The sequence below is a fragment of the Clupea harengus genome, chromosome 9, assembly GCF_900700415.2.
Source record: "Clupea harengus chromosome 9, Ch_v2.0.2, whole genome shotgun sequence".
NCBI classification, from domain to species: domain Eukaryota; kingdom Metazoa; phylum Chordata; class Actinopteri; order Clupeiformes; family Clupeidae; genus Clupea; species Clupea harengus.
In genome coordinates, this window is record NC_045160.1 from 29,940,250 (window position 1) to 29,955,261 (window position 15,012).

Below are 15,012 nucleotides of genomic sequence, written 5' to 3' on the forward strand. Positions count from 1 at the left end.
ATCGTATCGTGCCCATGTATCGAGATGCGAATCGGATCGTTTGTCATGAGAGATTTACACCCTTAATATATATATATATATTTCCCCAAACAAATATATCATTTACAGATATATAACTATATGACTCAGACAGTATATGTGTGTGTTGTGTAGGCCTAACTGTGTTTGAGCTCTATGAGGTGTGTGTGAGTGTGTAGAGCCTGGAGACACTGATAGATTACTAGTGTCCAGTCTGCGGTCCTGCTGATCTGAATGCATTGGCTGAGCTCCCATAGAGATGAATGGGAATACTAGTCCATCACTCTGAACTGTGGTACCTTCCCAGCCTTGTGTAGTGAATGACTGATGAGAGCTGATGGCCCTGTGGTACCTTCCCAGCCTTGTGTAGTGAATGACTGATGAGAGCTGATGGCCCTGTGGTACCTTCCCAGCCTTGTGTAGTGAATGACTGATGAGAGCTGATGGCCCTGTGGTACCTTCCCAGCCTTGTGTAGTGAATGACTGATGAGAGCTGATGGCCCTGTGGTACCTTCCCAGCCTTGTGTAGTGAATGACTGATGAGAGCTGATGGCCCTGTGGTAGTTTAGCCAGTCCTGCTTCTAAGGGAATCCCACTCTAGGCCATGTTTTCCATCTCTCTCTCTCCCTCCCGGATCAAACACACCTGTCTGAACTCATCAGGGGCTTTCCTCAGGTGAGTCCAGCAGCCAATCAGAAACAGCATCCATATCAGGCTACCTCATCTCCACTTCAGTACACTCTGTCTAAATGAGTGGAGGGTTACACCAGAGACTTATTTGATTCAATTGTTTATTTACAAAACAGTCCAAATGGAACAATACAAGAATTATAGTAGAATTATAGGACAACCAAAGTCATTCATCCATTAAAAATAATTTTCCATATGAAAATATAACTTCCTTTGTATTACAGCTTTTAAATGGCAACGGAAGACATTGTGAGTTGATCAATGTGACTATAAACAGAAAGAAAAGAAAGATATCATTAAACCGTAAAGAAACAGGAATGTACAACACACCACAGTTGTCATATGACTAAGTGCTAATTAAAGATTAGATTTGTAAAAAAAATACTGATTAAAGAATATCTGAAAGATACCTGAGCTCAGATTAAAGTTGATCTGAAAGATCTGAAAGAGACGAGAGCTCTGATTAAAGTTTATCTGAGAGAGACCAGAGCTCAGATTAAAGTTCATTTGAGAGAGACCAGAGCTAAGATTAAAGTTGATCTGAGAGACCAGAGCTCAGATTAAAGTTCATCTGAGAGACCTGAGCTCAGATTAAGAGATCCATCCTCCTCTTGTAGGTGTCTTCTAGAAGGGGCTCCTCAGGGTTGAGTTAATTTGAGAGACATTTTCATCTTAACTTCATATGAACCCAAGGAGCTCTAGAACTATATGTAACCGGTGGGTTATTTCCTTGCGTTGTGATTGGCTGAATGGTATGAACGATGACGTCCGGAAACGGGACTCTTTGTTGAATTTTATTTTCTCTGCAAACAACAGCAACAGCAATCAGTTGCTGGGCTCTGGCTCTTTTCAAGATTCCCAACCTCCTCTTCCCAAGATTTTCAGAAACAGGGCCAGGTAACCCACACAAAATACCCAAGTCATAAAAATGTAAAAGTAGGAACACAACAGTTTGAACAATTGCTTTACAAACTTATCCACATAAATTCGCTAACTTTACTGCTAAAGTATGCTAGGAAACTAGCCTCACACTGAAACATTACAGGAAGCTAGCTAGCCTAGCTAACCTGTTAGTATAAGTGCTAGCGAGACCTAGCATGTCAATATCAGAGGTCAGAACAAAATGAATGTACAAACCACAACGTAAATGAAAACAATGACATACCTGCCAACAACACCAACAGCTCTGGCTCTTGTTCAAGTTTCCCGACCTCCTACAGTGGATAACAACAAATAAAATCCATAAGGTGAAGGGAGCATCCGGTTGATTTAGTGTAGTGTGTGTTTGATATGATAAGCAGATACGCTTAACGCAATCATAGCTGGTGATCAATAATGCAATCATAGCTGGTGATCAATAATGCAATTATAGCTAGTGAACACAAAGCTATTTGGAGGCGGCTCTATTTAGGTAACAAAGCCACAGAACTAAAGGACTAAACACCCAAATGAGAATTCTAACTCTTCTAACTAAAGAACCTCAAATGACCTTCTATCAGTTAGAAATAGACAAACATTCTGTCTCTCTCTTTCTCTACCGCCAAGCAAGTGAAATGAAAGCCAAATAGAAATGATCACAATAAATCGACACATACACCAGTTGACACCACGAATACCACTTCAAAAAGCAGAGTAATCCAACCGACCTTAATACAGGGACACTGGATAGCATGTATTTTAATGTTTACTGTTCCAGTGTTGAAAGCTGTTTTATAAGGCATATGGTCAAATGCTAATTGTTGTTTTTGCCAGATATTTAGGCCCCTCATGTGCACTTTTTTATTGTGGTTTAGCTCAGGGGTGCCTGCAGAATTTCAACTCATAGTAACTTCAGACTACGCACAACTCATAGTAACATCAGACTACGCACAACTCATAGTAACGTCACACTACGCACAACTCATACTAACTTCAGACTACGCACAACTCATAGTAACTGTAGTGGCGAAATCTTGGAAATTAGTTTGACCACTTCTTGGAGTTCCGGTGATTGTATCTTGACGCGTGATTCAAAGAGTCCAGGAGAAGTGGATATAATGAACTTGATTAGTTTATTTCGTACATCAATCAAAAGGTAAATTAAAGCATTAAAGTCTTTGTTTGTATTTCTTTGTTTTGCTCTGATCAGGTTCAGCTCAGTTCAAGGCTCTGAAGGATGATGTTAACAGCAAGAGTGGCAGATAGTGCAGAGTGATATTAATACTGTAGGTCAACTTGTGTTTATTTCTGCCACAACAGCTTTCTATGAAGGTTCACTGCAATTCCATATCTGACCACAAATTTACATGGGAATTGTAGGGCGCTGTGGAGCACATCTGAGTAGATAGACCTTGGGACAGTTACTTCAGGTTTCGCCACAAATCTGCACGGCGTACGAGACCTCAACCAATTGCCTACCGATGCCTTATGGTAAAACCACCAATGTCAGGATTCGAGCTGGGGACCTCCGGCATGTGTAAACATAGATATCTATCTCTATACATGAGAGAACATGACACATATATATATATATATCTCTATACATGAGAGATCATGACACACAATTTACCTGCCTGTACAAAATTATATCTCTATAAGTGAGATTGTAAAACACCATTTACCTGTCTGTACAAAATTATATATCTTTAAGTGAGATTGTAAAACACCATTTACCTGTCTGTGTTGACTGCTGGTGATGGTTGGACTGTACAGAGAGAAAGGGTGGAAACGGCAGATAAGAGAAGAAGCACAACAAAAGAAATGTGACTCTTATGGGCAATTAAAGCAACATGAAACAACTGCTACTGTGAATATTAGTTTCTCCAACCGTGACATGTTATATGTGTGGGCTGTTCTATAGAATTTACTTTATTTACTTTACTTATGAATATGTCTGATTATTCTGTAATCATTCATTGATTTGCTTGTTTTTTATTTTGATGTCCTCACCGGCAATATGAGTTGTGATGTTCACGTCTCTCTGGACTTGGTTATGAGACACTGAAGGAGCCACAGTTTGACTGCTGTTCTGACCTGAAGAATAACAATCAGGAACATTTCAGTCTATTACAGTCAGAGACACAATCACCAGTATATTACAGTCACAATCACCAGTCTATTACAGTCACAAACACAATCACCAGTCGATTACAGTCACAAACACCAGTATATTACAGTCACAAACACAATCACCAGTCTATTACAGTCACAAACACCAGTCTATTACAGTCACAATCACCAGTCTATTACAGTCACAATCACCAGTCTATTACAGTCACAATCACCAGTCTATTACAGTCACAGACACAATCACCAGTCTATTACAGTCACAATCACCAGTCTATTACAGTCACAATCACCAGTCTATTGCAGTCACAATCACCAGTCTATTACAGTCACAAACACAATCACCAGTCTATTACAGTCACAAACACCAGTCTATTACAGTCACAATCACCAGTCTATTACAGTCACAATCACCAGTCTATTACAGTCACAATCACCAGTCTATTACAGTCACAGACACAATCACCAGTCTATTACAGTCACAATCACCAGTCTATTACAGTCACAGACACAATCACCAGTCTATTACAGTCACAATCACCAGTCTATTGCAGTCACAATCACCAGTCTATTACAGTCACAATCACCAGTCTATTCAAGGTGTTAGGTGGGGCGTGATGGGGGGGGGGGGGGTCTCGTCTATGGAGTACCTAGATATGAAAGGTGTGTATGTCAGCAGAGAGGGAGGGTCTTGCTGACCATTTGTGTGTTAATGAAGGTGGCGGGAATGTGGTACATTCTTGTGGGGCAGGAAGAGTTTTAACTCCTTAGAAAGTACATGAAAAACACCTATATTCATCACTAGGCTGAGTACCTTTTGTGTGTGTGAGTACAGTGTGTGTGTGAGTACCTTCTGTATGTATGTGTGAGTACAGTGTGTGAGTACCGTGTGTGTGTGTGGGTTCAGTGTCTGTGTGAGTACCGTGTGTGTGAGTACCTTCTGTAAGATCCTCCACTAGGAGGCGCTGCTGTGCCTGAAGGATCCTGTAGAAGGCCAGTTTGCCCTGAGCTCCAGCTGAGTGCAGGCCCTCATAAAGGACCCTCATTTTGTCCTCACTGGTGGGAGCAGCTTGGATGTTAGAGTAGGTCTCCCGGACGATGACTCCCTGGGAGAGGAGCTCGTCAGCTATGGGCATCACCTCTGTCACCCTGCTGATGAGCTCTGCCCTCTTCTCGTCCACAAAGCGAACTGCCGCCTGGCTGCCGACCTGTCCTGGGCTCCTGCTGGGCTGCAAGTAGTCGTTTCTGCGGATCTTGGCTCTCCAGATGGGCTCTGTGTGCTGAGAGCTGATGACCTTCATATCAAAGCCCTCCTCTGGCTGGTCCATGTAAACCTCACAGAAGTTAGCAGTGGAGTGGGGCCACAGGTTAATCACCTCGGGTTGGATCTCCGACCGGCACGACGTCCTCACGTGGACGCTGGTCTCAAGCGGGAGCGGGCCCACGGCGCCGGGTTTGCGGATCCTCACCCCCTCGAGCTTCTCCTCCTGGTGGATGTCCCGGATGAGAGCAGGGTCTTTAGGCACCAGGTAGGCGTGGAGAGTCAGGGGAGTGGGGCGGGTGCAGAAGAGCAGCAGCTCACAGTGGACTTTGGGAGAAAGCAGATCCCTCAGGTAATACACCAGCCCAAACAGAGAGAAGGATGGGTGGAGAAGCCTGGCATGGCGTCTGGTCATCTCACACACCTCCACACACACTCCGCTGTCCCGCCCATGCAGGACCCTCACAGCATCACGCACAGACGCCTCACAACCCCCCAAACACAGGAAATGTGGCAGATGGATCTCCTCCAGCTCTCCTGACATGAGGCTGATGTCCATCAGAGGACCAGCTGGTCTGGACTGCATCTGGGCCAGATCTTCAGCATAGACATGCCAGTCTGTGAAGCGGTACTGCAGGGTGACTGGACCGGCACACGACCAGCGCAGACCAGACTCTGAGCACTCATAGCTCCCTGCAGGAGAGCTCAGGCTGTAGGTTGAGATGCTCTTCTCTGTAGAGACTTCAGGCTCCACCAGGACCCAGTGGCTGGTGTCTGGAACTTCAGCACAGGATTCACAGCTCCTCTGTGGGTCATCGCTGCTATAAGACACACACACACACACACACACACACACACACACACACAAACACACACACACAAAAGGAGGGGGATATGTGAATGAAAATGAAGGTCTGTGGTCATAGTGTCAGATTAAATTCAGAGACTGCTTCATTTAGAAGTAAAGCAGAAATATAACTGTTGAGGTAAAATGAACATTATCAGGCTTAATTTCAGTTCCTCATTACATCAGCTAACTTTAAAAACTGTAAGTCCCAGAATGCACCACTAGCAGGCCAGTGCAGGCTGCTCATTACTTTAAGTTGGAACACCTGTGAATGGAAAGCCTCACAGCAAACATCTCAGCAGAGAGAGAGGCAAACAAAGGATCTACCTGTGGTCCAACCAAAGAAGCCACTGGTACAGTAACTTATTGTGTTTCTTATTGTGATGATTATTTGATGTTGGAAGTGCTGCTATAGACATTGATGATTGATGATGGTAAAATGAATTGTTTGATTTGTGTAAAACTAACAACCAAGCAGCACACAGCATACAGGCAGCATGCATATGAGTTTGGCTTTTTGTTTGAGTGTATTTTGTTGATTGTTCAATTTATTTAAGTGCTTCCTTAAAAACACCAATGCTGCATACTGTTTGCAGTCATTGAACAGTCTCTCACGCCACGTCCGGTGGCGTGGACACATTCGCAGGGTCAAAAAACAAACAAACAAACGATTGCAGATTATGGTGGGACTTTTGTAACTGCAATCCCAAGAAAGGTCAGCAATAGTACTCCACCTCACTACAATATGGTACGAACACATGTAGCATTTACGATTTCTTTTGATATCAAGTTTTGCTGCTAAGCTTTGTCCTTCAAAGGTTAAAAGATGACCTACAATCACAAGGTGACATGTTATGAGGGTATGTCAAATTCAGTCAGTGAAAGAAGAAGATTTGATTTGCAACCATTTAATTGAGGATAAATGAAAAAGGACAGCCATTCACTTTTTAAACCGTTAAAGTGCAACAGTGAACTGTAAACTAGAAAATGCATTTCCTGAAGGAAATACCAGTGCATGAAATGCAAAAGTTAAGAAAGGAAGAAGAAAAGAAAGAAGAGTGAAAGAAGGAAAGGAGAAAAGAAAAGAAGAGTAAAAGAAGGAAAGAAGAGTGGAAGAAGGAAAGAAGAAGGGAAGAAGGAAAGAAGAAAAGAAAGAAGAGTGAAGAAAGGAAAGAAGAGTGGAAGAAGGAAAGAAGAAAAAAAAGAAAAGTGAAAGAAGGAAAGAAGAGTGAAAGAAGGAAAGAAGAGTGGAAGAAGAAAAGAAGAAAAGAAAGATGAGTGAAGAAAGGAAAGAAGAGTGGAAGAAGGAAAGAAGAAAGGAAAGAAGAGTGGAAGAAGGAAAGAAGAGTGGAAGAAGGAAAGGGATAGAGAAAGATGGAAAGAAAAAAAAGTAGAGAATGGAAGGTGTCTCTTAACATAAAACAGTTAAATGGAGAGGGACAGAGAGAAGAGGAGCCTTGGAACCTTGGCGCAGGTGTCAGTGAAGCACAGGTGCAAGCCAGTTTAATGACCCTATTATGATGTCATAATGGCCCAATGTAAGTCAATGGGAAGATTTGTATTCGTTTTTATTTAATATTTAAAAAAGTATAAAGTTTAGAAAAATGAAAAATACATAGCATAAGTGTCCTTTACAAGACCTATGCGCCAAAGTTTGAACGAAGTTTTTAAGTTAAGCGGTTCGAGCTGAATTAAGCGCAGAAGTTTGGTACAAAGAATAACTAGAAAATGCATTTCCTGAAGGAAATACCAGTGCATGAAATGCAAAAGTTAAGAAAGAAAGAAGAAAAGAAAGAAGAGTGAAAGAAGGAAAGAAGAAAGGAAAGAAGAAAAGAAAGAAGAGTGAAAGAAGGAAAGAAGAAAGGAAAGAAGAGTGGAAGAAGGAAAGAAGAAAAGAAAGAAGAAAGGAGAGTGGAAGAAGGAAAGAAGAAAAGAAAAGTGAAAGAAGGAAAGAAGAGTGAAAGAAGGAAAGAAGAGTGCAAGAAGGAAAGAAAGAAGAGTGAAAGAAGGAAAGAAGAGTGGAAGAAGGAAAGAAGAGTGGAAGAAGGAAAGAAGAGTGAAGAAAGGAAAGAAGAGTGGAAGAAGGAAAGAAGAAAGAAAGAAGTGGAAGAAGGAAAGAAGAGTGGAAGAAGGAAAGAAGCGTTGAAGAAGAAAAGAAGAGTGGAAGAAGGAAAGAAGAGTGGAAGAAGGAAAGAAGAGTGGAAGAAGGAGAGATAGAGAGAAAGATGGAGAGAAAAAAAAGTAGAGTATGGATGGTGTCTCTTAATATCCCTAGGTATACAGTTGAATGGAGAGGGACAGAGAGAAGAGGAGCCTTGGAACCTTGGCGCAGGTGTCAGTGAAGCACAGGTGCAAGCCAGTTTAAAGACCCTATTATGATGTCATAATGGCCCAATGTAAGTCAATGGGAGAAATTGTATTAGTTTTTATTTAAAATTTTAAAAAGTATAAAGTTTAGAAAAATGAAAAATACATAGCATAAGTGTCCTTTACAAGACCTACGCAGCAAAGTTTGAACAAAGTTTCTACGTTAAGCGCAGAAGTTCGGTACAAAGAATAATAACTAGAAAATGCATTTCCTGAAGGAAATACCAGTGCATGAAATGCAAAAGTTAAGAAAGGAAGAAGAAAAGAAAGAAGAGTGAAAGAAGGAAATAAGAAAGGAAAGAAGAGTGAAAGAAGGAAATAAGAAAGGAAAGAAGAGTAAAGAAAGGAAAGAAGAGTCGAAGAAGGAAAGAAGAAGGGAAGAAGGAAAGAAGAAAAGAAAGAAGAGTGAAGAAAGGAAAGAAGAAGGAAAGAGGAAAAAAAGAAAAGTATAAGAAGGAAAGAAGAAAGGAAGAAGAGTGGAAGAAGGAAGAAGAAAAAAAAGAAAGTGAAAGAAGGAAAGAAGGAAAGAAGAGTGAAAGAAGGAAAGAAGAGTGGAAGAAGGAAGAAGAAAGAAGAGTGAAAGAAGGAAAGAAGAGTGGAAGAAGGAAAGAAGAAAAGAAAGAAGAGTGAAAGAAGGAAAGAAGAGTGGAAGAAGGAAAGAAGAAAGAAAGAAGAGAGAAAGAAGGAAAGAAGAGTGGAAGAAGGAAAGAAGAAAGGAAAGAAGAGTGGAAGAAGGAAAGAAGAGTGGAAGAAGAGTGAAGAAAGAAAAGAAGAGTAGAAGAAGGAAAGAAGAGTGGAAGAAGGAAAGAAGAGTGAAGAAAGAAAAGAAGAGTAGAAGAAGGAAAGAAGAGTGGAAGAAGGAAAGAAGAAAGGAAAGAAGAGTGAAGAAAGGAAAGAAGAAAAGAAAGATGAAGGAAAGAAGAGTGAAGAAAGAAAAGAAGAGTAGAAGAAGGAAAGAAGAGTGAAGAAAGAAAAGAAGAGTAGAAGAAGGAAAGAAGAGTGGAAGAAGGAAAGAAGAAAGGAAAGGAGAGTGGAAGAAGGAAAGAAGAGTGGAAGAAGGAAAGAAGAAGAGTGGAAGAAGGAAAGAATAATATTCCTAGTTATACAGTTGAATGGAGAGGGACAGAGAGAAGAGGAGCCTTGGAACCTTGGCGCAGGTGTCAGTGAAGCACAGGTGCAAGCCAGTTTAAAGACCCTATTATGATGTCATAATGGCCCAATGTAAGTCAATGGGAGAAATTGTATTAGTTTTTCTTTAATATTTTAAAAAGTATAAAGTTTAGAAAAATGAAAAATACATAGCATAAGTGTCCTTTACAAGACCTACGCAGCAAAGTTTGAACAAAGTTTCTAAGTTAAGCGGTTCAAGCTGAATAAAGCGCAGAAGTTTGGTACAAAGAATAATAATGAGAAGAACTAGAAAATGCATTTCCTGAAGGAAATACCAGTGCATGAAATGCAAAAGTTAAGAAAGGAAGAAGAAAAGAGAGAAGAGTGAAAGAAGGAAAGAAGAAAGCAAAGAAGAGTGAAGAAAGGAAAGAAGAAAAGAAAGAAGAGTGAAAGAAGGAAAGAAGAAAGCAAAGAAGAGTGAAGAAAGGAAAGAAGAGTAAAAGGAAAGAAGAGTGGAAGAAGGAAAGAATAAAGGAAAGAAGAGTGAAGAAAGGAAAGAAGAAAAGAAAGAAGAGTGAAAGAAGGAAAGAAGAAAGCAAAGAAGAGTGAAGAAAGGAAAGAAGAAAAGAAAGAAGAGTGAAAGAAGGAAAGAAGAAAGCAAAGAAGAGTGAAGAAAGGAAAGAAGAGTGGAAGAAGAAAAGAAGAGTTGAAGAAGGAAGGAAGAGTGGAAGAAGGAAAGAAGAGTGGAAGAAGAAAAGAAGAGTTGAAGAAGGAAGGAAGAGTGGAAGAAGGAAAGAAGAGTGAAGAAAGGAAAGAAGAGTGGAAGAAGAAAAGAAGAGTTGAAGAAGGAAGGAAGAGTGGAAGAAGGAAAGAAGAGTGAAGAAAGGAAAGAAGAGTGGAAGAAAGGAAAGAAGAGTGGAAGAAGGAAAGAAGAGTGGAAGAAGGAAAGAAGAAAAGAAAGAGTGAAGAAAGGAAAGAAGAGTGGAAGAAGGAAAGAAGAAAAGAAAGAAGGAAGAAGAGTGAAAGAAGGAAAAAAGAGTGGAAGAAGGAAAGAAGAGTGGAAGAAGAAAAGAAGAAAGGAAAGAAGAGTGGAAGAAGGAAAGAAAAAAGGACTGAAAAAAAAGTAGAGTATGGAAGGTGTCTCTTAATATATAACAGTTGAATGGAGAGGGACAGAGAGAAGAGGAGCCTTGGAACCTTGGCGCAGGTGTCAGTGAAGCACAGGTGCAAGCCAGTTTAATGACCCTATTATGATGTCATAATGGCCCAATGTAAGTCAATGGGACATTTTTTATTCGTTTTTCTTTAATATCTTAAAAAGTATAAAGTTTAGAAAAATGAAAAATACATAGCACAAGTGTCCTTTACAAGACCTACGCGCCAAAGTTTGAACGGAGTTTCTAAGTGAAGCGGTTCGAGCTGAATTAAGCGCAGAAGTCGGTAAAGAGAATAATAACTAGAAAATGCATTTCCTGAAGGAAATACCAGTGCATGAAAAGCAAAAGTTAAGAAAGGAAGAAGAAAAGAAAGAAGAGTGAAAGAAGGAAATAAGAAAGGAAAGAAGAGTAAAGAAAGGAAAGAAGAAAGGAAAGAAGAGTCGAAGAAGGAAAGAAGAAGGAAAGAGGAAAAAAAGAAAAGTATAAGAAGGAAAGAAGAAAGGAAAGGAGAGTGGAAGAAGTAAAGAAGAAGGAAAGAAGAAAAGAAAGAAGAGTGAAGAAAGAAAAAAAGAGTGGAAGAAGGAAAGAAGAAAAAAAAAGAAAAGTGAAAGAAGGAAAGAAGGAAAGAAGAGTGAAAGAAGGAAAAAAGAGTGGAAGAAGGAAAGAAGAAAAGAAAGAAGAGTGAAAGAAGGAAAGAAGAGTGGAAGAAGAGTGGAAGAAGGAAAGAAGAAAAGAAAGAAGAGAGAAAGAAGGAAAGAAGAAAGGAAAGAAGAGTGGAAGAAGGAAAGAAGAGTGGGAGAAGAGTGAAGAAAGAAAAGAAGAGTAGAAGAAGGAAAGAAGAGTGGAAGAAGGAAAGAAGAGTGAAGAAAGAAAAGAAGAGTAGAAGAAGGAAAGAAGAGTGGAAGAAGGAAAGAAGAAAGGAAAGAAGAGTGAAGAAAGAAAAGAAGAGTGAAAGAAGGAAAGAAAAGAAGGAAAGAAGAAAGGAAAGAAGAGTAAAAGAAGGGAAGAAGAGTGGAAGAAGGATAGAAGAGTGGAAGAAGGAAAGAAGAGTGAAGAAAGAAAAGAAGAGTAGAAGAAGGAAAGAAGAGTGGAAGAAGGAAAGAAGAAAGGAAAGGAGAGTGGAAGAAGGAAAGAAGAAGAGTGGAAGAAGGAAAGAATAATATTCCTAGTTATACAGTTGAATGGAGAGGGACAGAGAGAAGAGGTTCCTTGGAACCTTGGCGCAGGTGTCAGTGAAGCACAGGTGCAAGCCAGTTTAAAGACCCTATTATGATGTCATAATGGCCCAATGTAAGTCAATGGGAGAAATTGTATTAGTTTTTCTTTAATATTTTAAAAAGTATAAAGTTTAGAAAAATGAAAAATACATAGCATAAGTGTCCTTTACAAGACCTATGCAGCAAAGTTTGAACAAAGTTTCTAAGTTAAGCGGTTCGAGCTGAATTAAGCGCAGAAGTTCGGTACAAAGAATAATAACTAGAAAATGCATTTCCTGAAGGAAATACCAGTGCATGAAAAGCAAAAGTTAAGAAAGGAAGAAGAATAGAAAGAAGAGTGAGAGACGGAAAGAAGAAAGGAAAGAAAAGTGGAAAGAAGAGTGGAAGAAGGAAAGAAGAAAGGAAAGAAGAGTGGAAGGGAAGAAGAGTGGAAGAAGGAAAGAAGAAAGGAAAGAAGAGTGGAAGAAGGGAAGAAGAAAGGAAAGAAGAGTGGAAAGAAGAGAGGAAAGAAGAGTGGAAGAAGGAAAGAAGAAAGGAAAGAAGAGTGGAAGAAAGGAAAGAAGAAAGGAAAGAAGAGTGGAAGAAGGAAAGAAGAAAGGAAAGAAGAGTGGAAGAAGGAAAGAAGAAAGGAAAGAAGTGGAAGAAGGAAAGAATAGTGGAAGAAGGAGAGAAGAAAGGAACAAAGAGTGGAAGAAGGAAAGAAGAGTTGGAGAAGGAAAGAAGAGTAAAAGAAGGAAAGAAGAAAGGAAAGAAGAGTTAAGAAAGGAAAGGAGTGGAAGAAGGAAAGAAGAAAATAAAGAAGAGTGAAAGAAGGAAAGAAGAAAGGAAAGAAGAGTGGAAGAAGGAAAGAAGAGAAGAAGGAAAGAAGAAAAGAAAGAAGAGTGAAAAAAGGAAAGAAGAGTGGAAGAAGGAAAGAAGGAAAAAAAGAAAGTGAAAGAAGAGTGGAAGAAGGGAAGAAGGAAAGAAGAAAAGAAAGAAGTGAAAGAAGGAAAGAAGAAAAAAAAGAAAAGTGAAAGAAGGAAAGAAGAGTGAAAGAAGGAAAGAAGAGTGGAAGAAGGAAAGAAGAAAAGAAAGAAGAGTGAAAGAAGAGTGGAAGAAGGAAAGAAGAAATTAAAGAACAGTGAAGAAAGGAAAGAAGAGTGGAAGAAGGAAAGAAGAAAGGAGAGAAGTGGAAGAAGGAAAGAAGAGTGGAAGAAGGAAAGAAGAAAGGAAAGAAGAGTGAAAATATTGAAAGAAGGAGAGAAAATGGAGTGAAGCAGAGAGATGGAGTGTGAGAGAAAGTAGAATGAGAGGGATAGAGAGAAAGATGGAGAGAGAAAAAAGTAGAGTATGGAAGGTGTCTCTTAATATTCCTAGGTATACAGTTGAATGGAGAGGGACAGAGAGAAGAGGAGCCTTGGAACCTTGGCGCAGGTGTCAGTGAAGCACAGGTGCAAGCCAGTTTAAAGACCCTATTATGATGTCATAATGGCCCAATGTAAGTCAATGGGATAAATTGTATTAGTTTTTCTTTAATATTTTAAAAAGTATAAAGTTTAGAAAAATGAAAAATACATAGCATAAGTGTCCTTAGCAAGACCTATGCAGCAAAGTTTGAAAGAAGTTTCTACGTTAAGCGGTTCAAGCTGAATTAAGCGCAGAAGTCGGTAAAGAGAATAATAAGAAGAAGAAGAATAAGAAACGAAGGAATAACAATACAGGGCATTTCATGCACTGTAATAAGAAGAATAAGAAGCCTAGGAATAACAATACAGGGCATTTCATGCACTGTAATAAGAAACGAAGGAATAACAATACAGGGCATTTCATGCACTGTAATAAGAAAAGTTTGGATAACAATACAGGGCATTTCATGCACTGTAATAATAAGATGAAGAATAAGAAACGAAGGAATAACAATACAGGGCATTTCATGCACTGTAATAATACTGTAGTTTTATTTTGCAACATTTCCCTAATTACTTTGTTCAAAAGAAATAATCGTACATTAAATACTACATCTTTTAATTCTAACATAAGTGCTTAGGCATTGGCTATATTCATGTTCCTGCTTGCCAGGTGTTGCATTTTTACTGCGTTCTCATTCTCATAAAAAAAACGAACGAGGACATTGGAATACATCTTTTAAACTCTGGTGTTATGCCGTGTGTGTTAAAATAGCTGGCATGCTGATTGGATATTGACAGTTTAGTGGAAGCATTTTTGTCTTCAGCTATTTTTTGCCATAAATTCACCAGGGGTTGGGCGACACACAGTCTTTTGCATTCTACAGGCACAAGTCTTCACACTTTGCTTCTCACACAAAACTGACATCACTGGTTTCAAATGTGTTCATCAGTTGACCAGGAGGGTAATGACAACGTATAAACACTCTCTCACACACACCCTCTCTCTCTCTCTCTCTCTCTCTCTCTCAAACACACACACATACACTCTCTCACTCTCACTCTCTCTCAAACACACACACACACACACACACATACATACATGCACATACAGATATATACACTGACTCTCTCACATACACAAAACCACTCTCTCTCTCTCACACACACACTATTTCTCTCCCTCACGCACACACTTTCTCTCACAAACACACACATACACACACACTTTCTCTCACACACACACACATACATACACATAGATATACACTCACACACTAGCCTCAGTGTCAAGGGTAACATCACTACTCCTAAGGCCAGGCTCCCACAATATGCAAAAACACACATACACACACACACACACAGGCAGAGGAGAGTAACCTCTTGCTCTCTCTGGGTTCCTCCTATGTGGTGTGTGTGTGTTCATCTTTCATGTCCTTAGGCATTAATTATTAAACATCAGTAGATAATTCATCACTCTGTGTGTGTGTGTGTGTGTGTGTGTGTGTGTGTGTGTGTGTTGTCCACCAGACTCACTTGGGAGTGTCATCAGAGAGCAGCTGTGCTCCTGGATCCTGTTGGGTTTTGTCTGTGAGGTGCAGCTCTGCAGCATCTGAGGAGTGGGAGCTGCTAGTGGAGGCTGCTGCTGCTGCTGGACTCTCCCTTCTGAAGGTACGACCACGACCATCACTAGAAGACAATTATGAATGTGTTCACACTCATATTAGTGTCTTCAGTTTGCAATAGGGATTCTTCAGTCCGTCTGAGAGATGCTGAACTCCTGCATCACTCACACACACACACACACACACACACACACAAACACACACACACACCTCGCTCATTACACTATATCACACACAACAGAACACACACACACACACACAGACACACAGACAGTAGTTCACCCATCCCC

At 40.1% G+C, this 15,012-nt stretch overlaps 1 protein-coding gene across 1 annotated transcript; it reads right to left on the reverse strand.

Annotated features, from left to right (window-relative positions):
• Positions 1–1,229: 1,229 nt before the first annotated feature.
• On the reverse strand, positions 1,230–14,800 carry LOC122133144 (NACHT, LRR and PYD domains-containing protein 1a allele 5-like). The gene is made up of 6 exons (XM_042708643.1): positions 14,634–14,800; positions 4,691–5,832; positions 3,637–3,720; positions 3,361–3,391; positions 1,874–1,922; positions 1,230–1,511 (listed from the first exon to the last, which is right to left on the reverse strand). Exons 2-6 carry the CDS (start codon positions 5,598–5,600, stop codon positions 1,503–1,505), a joined length of 1,083 nt encoding a protein of 360 aa, XP_042564577.1. The 5' UTR covers positions 5,601–5,832; positions 14,634–14,800; the 3' UTR covers positions 1,230–1,502.
• Between the last annotated feature and the right edge of the window lie 212 nt (positions 14,801–15,012).